Source organism: Suncus etruscus, chromosome 7 (assembly GCF_024139225.1).
Source record: "Suncus etruscus isolate mSunEtr1 chromosome 7, mSunEtr1.pri.cur, whole genome shotgun sequence".
NCBI lineage: Eukaryota > Metazoa > Chordata > Mammalia > Eulipotyphla > Soricidae > Suncus > Suncus etruscus.
The window spans coordinates 58,180,628-58,194,051 of NC_064854.1; the positions used below are offsets into that span (position 1 = coordinate 58,180,628).

The 13,424-nt window shown below is 45.9% G+C and overlaps 1 protein-coding gene across 1 annotated transcript in view; it reads left to right on the forward strand.

Annotated features, from left to right (window-relative positions):
- The window catches only part of POU2F1 (POU class 2 homeobox 1), an 85,916-nt gene that overhangs the window by 38,885 nt on the left and 33,607 nt on the right, over positions 1-13,424 (forward strand). The window contains exon 2 of the mRNA XM_049777592.1: positions 13,129-13,194. Within this exon, the coding sequence (XP_049633549.1) occupies positions 13,129-13,194 (66 nt within the window). The remainder of the gene's footprint in view (positions 1-13,128; positions 13,195-13,424) is intronic.

Below are 13,424 nucleotides of genomic sequence, written 5' to 3' on the forward strand. Positions count from 1 at the left end.
GGGTCAAGATATGCTGCTTTGTTTGCAATCATTTTAACACAGGCTTTTGGGAGGGGCTGATTTGATTTCATCGAAGTTTTCTTTGCATTGTCTTTGCAGTCTCAACTTGTTTTGTTTGGTCCTTCCAATTCTCAGTTCAAAAAAGGAAGTCTTTTTTTTCTTTCTGACCCCTTCCCTGTAATTATTGTGTTAAATTGTAAGTTTTATAAAGCCCAAGCAGTTCTCATGTTAAAGACACTTATTAAATATCCATATTGCTATGATGCTACGTTTGCTAAGAAGCACCTTAACCTGGCCACTTTCTCAGGACCCTGCTATGAGGCTGAGTTTTACTACAACAATGTAGGAACCCTTGGAAGTCAGATCTGTTAACTGCCATTTTTTGTTTATTTGCTTTTTGTGCCACACCTGGCAGTGTTCAGGGGTTATTCTTAGCTCTGCACTCAGAAATTACTCCTGGCAGTTTTGGGGGACCATATGGGATGCTGGGGATTGAACCTGATTTAGATGTATGCAAGACAAATGGTATACTCACTGTAACTACTGCTCTGACCCCTGTTAACTGATTTTAAAGTGCCCTCCCAAAAAAAAAAAACACAACAACCTGCCATCACACCGTTTTTGTTTTTTTTTTTGGTTTTTGGTTTTTGGTTTTTGGGTCACACCCGGCAGTACTCAGGGTTTACTCCTGGCTCTGCACTCAGAAATTGCTCCTGGTAGACTCAGGGGACCATATGGGATGCCAGGATTTAAACCCATGTCTGTCCAGGGTCAGTTGCGTGCAAGGCAAACACCTTACTGCTGTGCTATCTTTCTAGCCCACTTTTTATTATTTCTTACCTTATAAATAGGGCTCCTGCCTTTTTTCAGAGAACCTTGGGACACAGATTACTTTGTTTTACCACATATTCCTTCATTTTTCTACAAAACTAAGAAGAAAGGAATAAAGAAAGGTGGTTGAGGCCAAGTGGTCTCAGATGCATTGGTGGGGAAATAAATAAGGACAGAGCTAAATATCCAAGCCAAAGTTAACGATAATAGAATCAAGGGACTTAAACCGTAACAACTAAACTTAAATGGGCCTGTTATACTGGCAGGCCAGTGGGCAAAGGGTGGTGGTATAGGATGCACTCTGGGTCCATTGGTGGAGGGAGGTTGACACTGGTGGTGGGAATGTCCCTGACTCACTATATCTGAAATTTAACTCTGAAGGACTCTGTAGATCACAATTGTTTCAATAAAAATAAAGTGCTAGGTAAAAACCAGAGAGATAGTACAGGAGTGAAGGCACTTGCCTTGTATGCAGCCAACCCTGGTTGGGCCCACCCACACTGGGCCCACCCCAGGGCTGTCCCTGATGACACTCAGGGAACCTTCTTGGTGTTGGGAATTGAACTGGGGTCAGTGGCACCATGCAGAACACTGGCTTGAAGAGACATGAACGTGGCCAGGGTGTGACTTTTTTGCCCAGAGAGATAGTACAGGAGTGAAGGCACTTGCCTTGTATGCAGCCAACCCTGATTGGGCCCACCCACACTGGGCCCACCCCAGGGCTGTCCCTGATGACACTCAGGGAACCTTCTGGTGTTGGGAATTGAACTGGGGTCAGTGGCACCATGCAGAACACTGGCTTGAAGAGACATGAACGTGGCCAGGGTGTGACTTTTTTGCATCACCTTTTATGCCAAGCTCTGCTCTTGCTCCTGCCCTTGAGGACTCTCAAACCTGTGGTGTGCCAGACTCAGCCACCTGCCCCTTCATTCTGTTCTTGCTTTTTACGACCTACATTTTGTCATATTGACGCTGCTGAATAGAAGAATGATTCTGCTTTGCCAAAGCTGGTATAAAAGACTAACTTGTGATTATTCCACTACCTTTACTGAATTCTCATGGCTCGATTGAATTTTCTGCTTATTTTACTCGGCTAGATGTGGAAATTGAATTATTTTCCAGATCAGCTGGCAGCTATGATGATGGGATCAGAACAGTTTGCTCAGTGTTCAAAGGTTCCATTCGAGGCTCGGTTCAGTGTGGAGTGTTTGCATTAGGATCATCGGCTGGATCCCCCTTTGCCTTTTTGGCACTGGAGGATCTGCTTCCTGAAGTCGTATTAGGATCAAATGGGGTCATGTGGAAGAATGTTTCATAAATGTTAAACAGTTCAAGGCTCTTAAAGCAGTTTTCATAGTCTGGGAGTCATAGATCCTTAGAATTAGAGGGGCTCCAGTTTAGTTCCTTCCTGCTTCTGTGTCTGTTTTCTCTCAGCTCCTTTTTCAGATTCATGGACATTTCCCTGGACCAGCTCTGTGCTAGATTTCTAGGAGGTTGTCCAGGCAGCCAGAGCTTGAGGAAAGGATAGAACTGAACTATTTAATGGAGCACAGAGAGGGGAGGACAGAAGACAGGTGTGGCTGTGGGTAGCATGGCTCTGAGCCAGGGGGAAGGAGTGGAAGGCAGGTCTAGGAGGGGGCCTGGGTGGTTGGGTGGGGTACCAGGGCCCCTTTCTCTGGTTCCCTCTTGGTTCTGAGCAGATGAATACACCAAGCATATGTCTGGCTGCAGATCTGTCAGACTCACTGCCAGCATAGATAAATATGCTCTTTTTTAACATAGTTTCCAGGCCTGAGATATAATACAGTGAGGCAGGCACTTGCCTTGCTGTGGCCAACCTATGTTCAATCCCCAGCACCCCATATGGTCCCAAGCACCACTAGGAGTAATTTCTGAGTGCAGAGCTAGGAGTAACACCTGAACACAGGTAGGTATGGTCCAAAAAGCAAAAAAAAAAAAAAAAAAAAAAAAAAAAGGGAGTGTGTTTTAATTAGGCTTACTATGGGGATCTGCTAGATTACACCAATATCTATCAGGTTAATACATTACTACTGGAAATAAAGATAATGTATTCTAGTTTTGTATTGTTTTGGTTTGATTTGGTTTGGATTTGGGGCCACATCCGGCGGTGCTCAGGGATTACTCCTGGCTCTAGCAGGCTCGGGGGACCATATGGGATGATGGGAATTGAACCTAGGTGTGTCCTGTGTGCAAGGCAAATGCCCTACCGCTCTGCTATCACTCCGGCCCCAAAGATAATGTTTTAATGTCAATTTTTTTTTTTTTTGGGTGGGAATTGAACCTAAAGTCTCGTCTGTACAAGGCAAGGGCCCTACCACTGGGAACCTAAAGTCTCGTCTGTACAAGGCAAGGGCCCTACCACTGGGCTACATCCTTGGCCCTGTTTTACATTATCTTGGGCTTAATAAAACAAGGGGAAAGTTCCTAATAGTCATGGATTGATCAGTGTTTCCCACATTTCAGGAGGAGCCGAAACCTTGAGGGTTTGGGAAGAGCTGAGGCTGTGGTCCCCCACCTCCCCCAAGCCGGATTCTTAGGTCTGGGTCGGGCCAGGAACTTTTGGAAGTTTCCAGGTGATGGTGGTGTGGAAGTGATGCCCTCTGAGGGCCACTGCTGTGAACAACTGAATGTTTACCTGAGAAAAAGGGACCAATCAGGTAGGACAGGACTCTGAAAAAGATGCAGAGCATTTAGCACACTTAGGTTAAATTCCTGTCTCTCTCTCTCTCCCTCTCTTTCTCCCTCCCTCTTTCTCTCATCTTCTCTCTCTCCTCTCCTTCTTCCTCCCCCTCCCTCCTTCCCTCTCTCCCCTCTCATTTAGCTTTGCACAGACCCAGGTCATCAGTCCTGCTCAGAAAAAAATACCTCGTTTCTCTTTTTTGCTTGATGTTTCCAGCAAAGATGGGATTTTTGCTATTTGTTCTTTACTGAGATACCATCATGACTGTAGTTTCCCTCAATGGTTTTGAAACTTGAGTCTGGGTATGGGTGCTGGTGTGTGGCCCTCCCAGACCCTGCCAGCTGTGAACATCTCTATGGAGACTAGGCTGCCACTTTTATAGGGACCACACCTGGCTTATTTGCATCCAATTTAAGTTGGGGGGATTCCAAAAGAATAAAAGGTCTGTGGCTGTGCCAGTGGCCAGCCAGAAGGAGCTTGTCAGCCTGAAACCCAGGGTGTGGGTTGGGACAAGAGGGTGGGTGGGATCTGCTGATGTTCCTGGGTTCCAGAGGGTTTGCTCCAAGCTGTTTATCTTTGCCTTGTGTTTTTGTCTTGGTGCATTTTCATTTTGGTTTGCTTGTTTCTTTTAGGTACAAACTCTTACAGTTAGATGATTCCTTCCTTCCTTCCTTCCTTCCTTCCTTCCTTCCTTCCTTCCTTCCTTCCTTCCTTCCTTCCTTCCTTCCTTCCTTCCTTCCTTCCTTCCTTCCTTCCTTCCTTCCTTCCTTCCCTCCCTCCCTCCCTCCCTCCCTCCCTCCCTCTCTCCTTCCTTCCTTCCTTCCTTCCTTCCTTCCTTCCTTCCTTCCTTCCTTCCTTCCTTCCTTCCTTCCTTCCTTCCTTCCTTCCTTCCTTCCTTCCTTCCTTCCTCTTCCTTCCTTCCTTCCTTCCTTCCTTCCTTCGCAGATCAGATACCTTTTCCCCCCACCTAAGAGAAATTCCTTTTCTCTTAATTTTTGTGTCATGGAACCAACTTTGGAGTAATTATTGGGTCTGATGATTCTATGTTGAGCTTTACTTTTTTTATTTATAATTATTTTAAGCACTATGGATACAAAATTGTTGATTGGGTTTGTTATAGGAACACCATTCTTCTGGTGCACATTTTCCTCTACCGGTGTCCCCTAGTTTCCCTCCCGCCTCCTTCCTACCTCTGGGGAAGGCATTTTACTTCTCTCTCTGTTTTTTTTTTTGTTTGTTTGTTTTTTTTTGGTTTTTTTTGTTTTTTTTTTTTTTGCTTGTTTGTTTTTTGGGTCACACCTGGCATCATTCAGGGGTTACTCCTGGCTCTATGCTTAGAAATCGCTCCTGGCAGGTCCGGGAGACCATATGGGATGCCGGGATTTGAACCACCATCCTTCTGCATGCAAGGCAAATGCCTTACCTCCATGCTATCTCTGGCCCCTCTTTCTCTTTCTTTTAGACATTATGGTTTTGCAATATTATTACTAAAGTGGTATTATGCATATCACTTTATCCCCTTTCAGCACCCAGTTCTTGTCCAGAGTGATCAATTCTAACTATTATTGTCACTCACCCTCCACTCTTTGTGGTAAGCTTCCTACCATGGATTGGTCCTCCTGGCCCTCATCTCTATCGTCTCTGGATATTATGTTGAGTTTTACTCTTTATTAATGAGTGGCCCTACTTTGCTTCCCACAAAACCAATTTTCAAAGAAGGCAACAACATAAGTGATGTCTATGTCTTAGTTTGTTAACACCATTCAGCTTCAACTTCAGCTGTTCTGGGATGGTGGGAATTGGGTCATCCCCAACTGTATGGGGTACACTGATGTGGACCAACTCCAGAAGTCTTGAGTATGGTGCCCTGTAGAACAAGAGATGCTTTTCCTTTGCCCTAATGCCAGCGAACCAGAGAGATGCGTGGAGACCGTAGTCCAGTTACGGGCTAAGCAGATGCAGCACGGTCCTGTTTCTGGAGTCAGGAGGGCAAATCTGTCAAAATTAAGGCTGGATAAAGTCGGTACTTAGGAATTTGGGGGATGTTCATATTGGATTGGTTCAACCTCTCCTGTACCAAGTTTGTATTTAAATTGTGTTGTTATTGTGGTGCTATGGATGGAATGTAAGGCCTCAACATATGCAAGGCAGCATGTGTGTGTGTCCACAGAGACACACCCTCTGCTCCCCACCCAGTGTTTTTTCAGGGCCAGTTATCTCTCAGTGGCATCTAAAAATGGAGCAAAGGGCCGACATTGCAGCATTGGTGGTGCTGGGGACTAAACTCGGGACCCGCCCTCATGTAACACATTTACCCCTCCCCCCAGCTTTGATCCCCTCCCAATATTTATTGAGACAACATAGGCATTTTGGTCAAATACCATTAGAATTTAACATCTGGCTACACTAAACTAGTGTTTCTCAACATTCTCTCAACCTTATTTTCTTTCCAGGACCCCACTCCCTACCAGTCCCATGAACAGCTGCCACCTGGCATTTCCTGGGGACCCACAGGGGACCATTGAGCTTTGGACTGGGATATACTGCTCTGAATCTCTTTACCTCCAGGCCCTCCATTCAGTCAACCCCCATTACCTGTTTCAGCTCCACGATCCGCTTCTCAGGCGGTGACCCCCACTTCCTTTTCAGTATCAGAGTTCTGCTTGTTTTTTTTTTTTTTTTGCTTTGCTCATCCACGTGTTTGTCATTTTTCATCCTCCAGGTCCCACTGCCTTCCTTGTTGTTGTGGGTGACTGTGTCTTCAGCTTTTCTTTGGTTGCAGGTATTGATGTGTGTCTATCTTCCCCATTTTACCCACATCCATCTAAGGCCACTTTCCAGCCTGGCCAACAGTGCCACAGTGAGTGGATGGAGAGATGGAACCCTTGAATTTGATGCTTCCCAGAGTCGAAACAGCCCACTTCTTTCTTGGCTTTCTCCTTTCTGCATCTGCTACACCTGTTTGCATTCCCACCAGACAGGAGAGAGCCTTCCACCCTGCACTCACTGGTTCTTGCTCTCAGGGTAGGAGGGGGCGGTCCAAGGGGACTTAGATTTGCATCACCTTAGTGATGGCGGTGATGGGCCCGAGCTCCACTGTTGCCTCTGTGGGTGGTCCAGCACCCCCTGCCTGGTTTGCCAACAGTTTACTCAGCCTTGGCTTTTTCTCCCTGCACCCCTCACCCCATCCCTAGACTGGAAAAGTCAGAGGAACTATCTTGCCTACTTAATTACCAAACTGCCCTCAGCTCTCTGCGACCCAGTTTGAGGGCAGAAAGAACATGGTCCTTATATGGCTGCATGATATTTCTTGCCTGGGAAGAGCCTCTAGTGGACTAGCATGGATAAACCCGGTGTTTATGGGTTAGCCTGTGATTTTGAAGGGTGGAATGACTAGAAAATGGCTTAGACATGTAGGTCCATGTTTTTCATGACCCCAAATGTGTTTGCGGTTTATTGTCCCAGCAGAGTGATGCTTGTTCCCGCGTCAGCAGCAGAGCATCTTTTAGGATTAGGATTTGCTCAGTTTTCTTTTAGAAAAACAGGTGAAACCAAGGCCTGTAGAGTATCTAGATAGGTTTTCATGTTAGTCATTACCCTGATTTGTGAGAGAATAACATCAGTGCCAAGTTCTGTGTGTTAGCCTAATACAAGTACTTTGTAAATCATAGTTGTGTAAAATGATTCTGGTGATCAGAAAATTGCAAATTATTGTTTAGTTAGCATTTCAGGTCAGAGTAACTAGCTTAATGAAGTTCCATTAGTCAGTGTAGAGCTAAAATCAGATGCTACATTTTATGATTCTTTGTCTTTTTGCCAAAGAAATGTACCAAAGTCTTTTCTAACTTTATTTATTTTGGATGCCCCTCTGAACATAGTACATAGGGGTACAGAACCAGTGTAGTTGACATCCCCTGTACATGTACATAGATGGAATGCAGGAGACACCATTGCCAGCTCTATGTTCTAGGCATATTCTTCATGGTCTCACTGTTTTTAGCTGATTCCTGCTTACATAGTCCAGTACATTCCACCTTCTCTAGGCAGGCTTCCTCCCCAGAAACAAGGGCCAGAGTTCAGTTTCTTTTTTCAGCTTTTCTCCAGGCACCCCCGGTGAGTCTGAAGCACAGAACTCTTAGCATAGTGTTGGCCAGAAAAGGGCCCAACTTTGCTTGTGTCCTGTGCTATTGATTTAGAAGAAAATATTGTTCAGATTCCTTCATATTTTGTCTTTTATTTTATTCATGTGCACATTGAGTTTAATTTTAGTCGTAATGTAGGGAATGGCCAAAGCCTGCTTGTGAAAAGGAAACACCCACTCAACTTGATGATGTTCCTAAGGGTCTGTCTCTTTCCTTGGGGCCTGTCTGGTCCCTGCTTGGGACCTGCTTGGTCTCTGCTTGGTCCCTGGTCCTTCCTTGTCTCTGCTGGTCTGTTCACTTGACTTGTTTGTTTGGGGCCACATCAGCAATGCATGGGGATTTCCTCCTGGCTCTGTGCTCATGGATCACTTCGAGTTTTGGGGGGCTATATGGGACTCCCAGCTTGGCCATGTATGAGGCAGGCACCCTACTCACTGTACCGTCTCTCCGGTCCCCATGCTTGTCTTTTAAACCTCAACTACCACCAGTCAGTCATTGGTCTCCTAGTGCTCAGAGCCCAGCCATGGATTCTGATATCGGAAATACGTCCTTACTGGACTCCCAAGTGATAGTGCTACTACTTCCTGGTTTGTTTTGTTTTTGTTTTTATAAATAGTCTCCTGAGTTGTTTTTACTGTTATATTGTAATGCTTAAATGGCTTGTAATACCTAAATGGTTTGGGGTTGGTACAGTACCTTGTAAATAGTAATTTAAATAAACATTTCTGTGTTTGTGTGTGTACATGTGTGAGAGGGGGATGTGTGGGTGGGAGGAGGGAGGGAGAGAGCATGAAGTCAAATTTCTTTTGGACAGTTGCTGTTGGAGGAGCAAATTGGCCTCTATGATCCATCCAAGGCAGTGCTGATGACGCTGCATTACACTAATCTGGCCTGTTAATTTAGTAGTGTAAAAAGATTCACAGATAATGGATTTCCATACTCTGGGAGATAATAGATAGGGCCTGCTTCTGGCTCTTTGCGTGGCCTTGTTTTAAAGCCAGCCTTTGCCCTACCAGTGGGTCCCATTAATATTTGGAAAATTCCTCCCTATCAGCAGGCAAACAGCATCCTCGTTCTGCTTCTACCTTGCTAATTGTTTCCTTGGGATTATTTGGATTGTGTGGAAAGCTTTTTGCAAATCCTCTTATTACTGAAGTCATTGTTGCCAGCAGGAATAAGATTAAAGGTGCTGAGGTCTGTGGCATGGTTTCTAATTTGTACGTGTCATTTCAGTGGTATTTTAACAGAACTTGGGTCTCCTGTCCCTTTCTCCCCCAGCACTATCTCCTGTTGGGTCCGGGAAGCAGGGCATTGGAAGAAATCTCATTTCATCCTCCTCTAATTATTATGCTGGCACTCAGGAGATAATTTTTCCCTTCATGCACTGCCAATTAATATGCAAATGTGCTGATAAATATTTATGCAGCTATTTAAATTATGCAGGGAGTGCTTTCAGTGTATTCTGTAAATGAATTGTTCCTGGACTTCAAAGTGCAGGGCTGCCTTGCTAACGAGGAGAGATTTGCATAACGCCCTAATCATGCGCATACTGATTAAGCTTCATTATGGAAACTGCCAGCTGCAATCTTTGTTTCTATTTTATTACAAAAAGGGGAACTTTTCATGCTTCAGTTGCCTTGACAGTGTCAGTCCTCGCTGGTAGGAGAGATTTCAAACTCCTCTCAGAGCAACTGAAGTTTTTTATTCAGTGGAATATCGCTATGGTGTAATCTAGGCTGAGCTTTGCTGCTCCCAGCCCACTCCCCACCTCCTGCCCCAGCACCCGAGCACCACACAGTAGTGCAGGTCTGGGAGAAGTCGTGCTCCCTGCCTTCCCCTCCCTGGCCCGCTGCTACCTGCTCGCTGTGGACAGACTGAAGGTCTAGAAGATTCCGCAGCAATGCTGGACTGCAGTGACTGTATCCTAGGTGGGTACCGGCCCCAATGTTCTTTCAAAAGCTTTAATATGAAAATAGGGGTTTGGGGTAGATGCAGAAATGCTTCACTGCATATGCAGAGTGGTGGTGGAGAGCAGAGGGGTGAGCTGGGATGGGGGGAGCATCTTATCTACAGCACAGCCTACCCTGCCCAGGGGGCCGCCTCAGAGGGTGCTGCCAGGGTGTTTGCCCAGTGAGGTACCATACCTGCTTTCTGGATGCTTCTGTGGAGAGTGCTCCAGAGCTTCCTCGGACCACTCTAAAATCTGTATCCAAGTATGCGATGTATTAAATGACTAGGCATGTGCTAATAAAACTTTTTGCATACCTAATCAGAATATCTTGTATATAAAAGCCAAAAAGGGAAAAAAGAAAAGGCTCAGTGAAGAAAGAGGTGGTGTCATAGCAGAGCTGCCGCTGTCAGAGTTCGCTCCGGGAGTGGTCCTTAGGCTCAGCCACCAGAAACTATTTTCAAATGTGGGCGAATCGTATCCGTTTTTTGCCCCCAATCCTTAAAAAAAATCAATTTGCGTTTCCTCAAAAGCAGTTGAAATGGCTGGAGCCCTGATCTGGGAGTTGTTTTAGAGTGTGACCAGCCTGTGAAGGAGGCAAATGCCAGCCTGTGTGCCATACACTGTCACTGCCATTGGGCCTGAGATTGAAAACGGTTGGTTTTAGGCTCTTTAGTTTTGAGACCTGCGCTGTCCTGTTGACTCGTTTGTTTTTTTGTTTTTTGTTTGTTTTTTAGTTTTTGGGTCACACCTGGCAACGCTCAGGGGTTCCTCCTGACTCTATGCTCAGAAATCGCTCCTGGGAGGCTCAGGGGACCATATGGGAGGCCGGGACTTGAACAACCGTCCTTCTGCATGAAAGGCAAATGCCTTACCTCCATGCACTCTCTCCGGCCCCGACTTGTTGTTTTGCTGTTTGTATTTAAAACCCAGAACCAATCTGAGTGCGCTCTGGCCACCTGAGGAGTTGAGTGAGTTGTGGCCAGGGATATGCACCTGCTTGTGCGCCATCCCCCTTCATGTGCCCCTCTCTCCCTCCTACCCCGGGGTCTCTGGGACAGTTCACTGATGGTGCAGAGGATGTGTGTTTGTTCATATGTGCAAGTGACAGATATGCACCGTGTAGTCAGGGCCCTGGAGGAAGGAGTCAGGAATGATGGTGTCAGGAACTTCATCCCAGCATGACTCTGGGCCCAGTGCTCTCAGATATTAGCCTTTCCTTTTTCTTTTTGTATTCTTTTGGACAAGGCAGCAATCAGGAATTACTCCTGGCAAGTTTGGGGAATCATATGGGATGCCAGGGATCAAACCCAGGTCATCATAGGTGTGCAAGGCAACCTGTGTTGCTGCTGTGCTATCACTCCAGCCCCAGCCTTTCCTTTTTCTATATCCACTGTGTTGGGATTTTAGGAGTGGAAGATACCCTTTTGGGGGGTTGTAAATTGTGCCACACTAAGTGATGATCAGTTTTGACTTCTGGCTTTGCCCTCAGGTATTAATCCTGGTGGTGCTTCTGGGACCCTATGGGATGCTGGAGATCAAAACTGAGTTGATGACATGCCACTGTCCTATTGTTCCAGCTCTGAAAAATACCTTCTAGAAATGTCCTTAGTATTTTCTTTCAGAATTGGAAACTAGATTCATTTCACTGATAACTAATAACATCTGCATTCATTCATGTAGATGCTCAGTAAATCCACTTTTCTGTCATTCTGTTGACTGTCTTTGAAACTCATGGTGACAGTAGAATAAAAAGTTTTTAGAAGGATCCCATAAAGTATACCTGTGACATCATCTTTAGTTTGTTAGAGGAGGAAACTGCATTATCAGTTGAGCAAGGTCAGGCTCATGGCGTGGTTTTACCAAGTAGTAGGTCTATTGGGTTTTTATAGTTTGTGGATTGTGATTCATTTCCCGAGTGGATTGGCTTTTTTCTCACTTTACTTACCTTTAGAATATATTCCCAAGGAAAGCTTGAGCAGTGTGTTGACTGGAGGAGACAGCCCCATTTATCTGTTGTGATCTTGGCCAACGTTCCTGGAGTTCCGGTGACTCACTCAGAAAGCTGGTTTTCACTCAGCTGAGGCCTCTTCCTCTCAGGTGGTGTTTGAACCCCACTGGACAACAGGCCGGTAGCTGAGGAACCACACTAATTTCGGACTCTAGATCCCAACGATGAACCCCTTTGCATGTCATCAAAAAATTCAGACATGTCAAAGTTTGAGTTTGTGTTCTCTGCCAGTAATTATAAAAACTTTTTCTTAACCCCTTGCTGAAAAAGTTTGAACTTATTGGCTAGCTGTTCAGTTTCATTATAAAAGTGCTCAGTATGAATTGTGATAGCAGTGGAGTGATAGGGTGAGTGAATATGACTGGGCCTCAACTCTCCTGGAGAGGTCTGAGGAAAGCTGGTGACTCTGGTCTTTTCTCTTGCCCTCCTCTGGGCTCTCACCAGCAGCTTCATCACTAAGGCATGAGGCTTGTAAGCATCTGGGGCTGTGTGCAGGTTGTTAGAGGATCATGCATTCCTGTGACTTAGAAGTCTTAAGGTTGGGACTGCAGCAGTAGCACAGCAGAGAGGGCACTGGCCTTGCATGTGGCTGACCCAGGTTTCATCCCTGTTATCCCATAGCATCACCAGGTGTGGAGAAAATAACTGTTAGGGACTAAGGAGACTCATTCTCTTTGTGATACTTTTTTTTTTTTTTGTTTTTGGGCCACACCCAGTAATGCTCAGGGGTTACTCCTGGCTATGTGCTCAGAAGTTGCTCCTGGCTTGGGGGACCATATGGGACACCGGGGGATCGAACCGCGGTCCGTCCAAGGCTAGTGCAGGCAAGGCAGGCACCTTACCTTTAGCGCCACCGCCTGGCCCCCTCTTTGTGATACTTTTAGTTTTTGCAGGAAGGAGAATAATATGGCTTTTCTCCTTTTTTTTTTCTTTCTTTCTTTTTTTTTTTTTTTTGAGGGGGTGGTTCGGGCCACAGCTGTTGGTGCTCAGGGTTGACTCCTGGTTCTGCATTCAGGGATCACTCCTGGTAGGCTTGGGGAACCATATGGGATGCCGTAGATTGAGTCCAGGTTTACCTTGTGCAAGGCAAGCACCCTTCCTGCTATACTATCACTCTGACCCCTCTTAAAGTTTTTTTGTTTTTTTTTTTTATAAAGACCGTTGTTTCTAGATTACTTTGGGGTTAAAAGAATCCTGAATTTCTTCATTTTCTTCTCGTGGTTTTATTCGGGCAGTGCTGGCCATACATGGTGTGCTGGCATCCAGTCCAGGCCTCTCATCTACAAACATGTGCTCAGCCCACAGAACATCCAACTCTCCGGCCTGACTGTCTGTCCGACGAACTTGCCAATATTTGAGCAGCTGATATGACAGCTCCCTGCCCCGAAGGCCTGTGAATAGAACCATTGTCTTGACCCTTGCTCTCCAACATTTTGCATTCCTAACTTTATGCCCAGCTTTTTAAAAGCACATTTTCACCTCTGATTCCTTACAGACTCAAGAATGAACAATCCGTCAGAACCCAGTAAACCGTCTATGGAGAGTGGAGATGGCAATGCAGGTAAGAGGCATTTCTCACATTGGCGCCTGCCTGGGGCATCCACGCTGCCTGGAGACACTGGCCGTGAGCTCTGGCCACTCAGTGGATCATCATGCTTTCCGGACCACAGCCCAGGAGGCCCTGGGCTCTTGCTTGAGCTGCCCCCACCCTTCTGTCAGCCTAACTGCTTCTCCGTGGGGAAGGGCAGAGTTGGCGAGGCTTGACTGTGCCTTAGATCCTTCTGGCTGTGG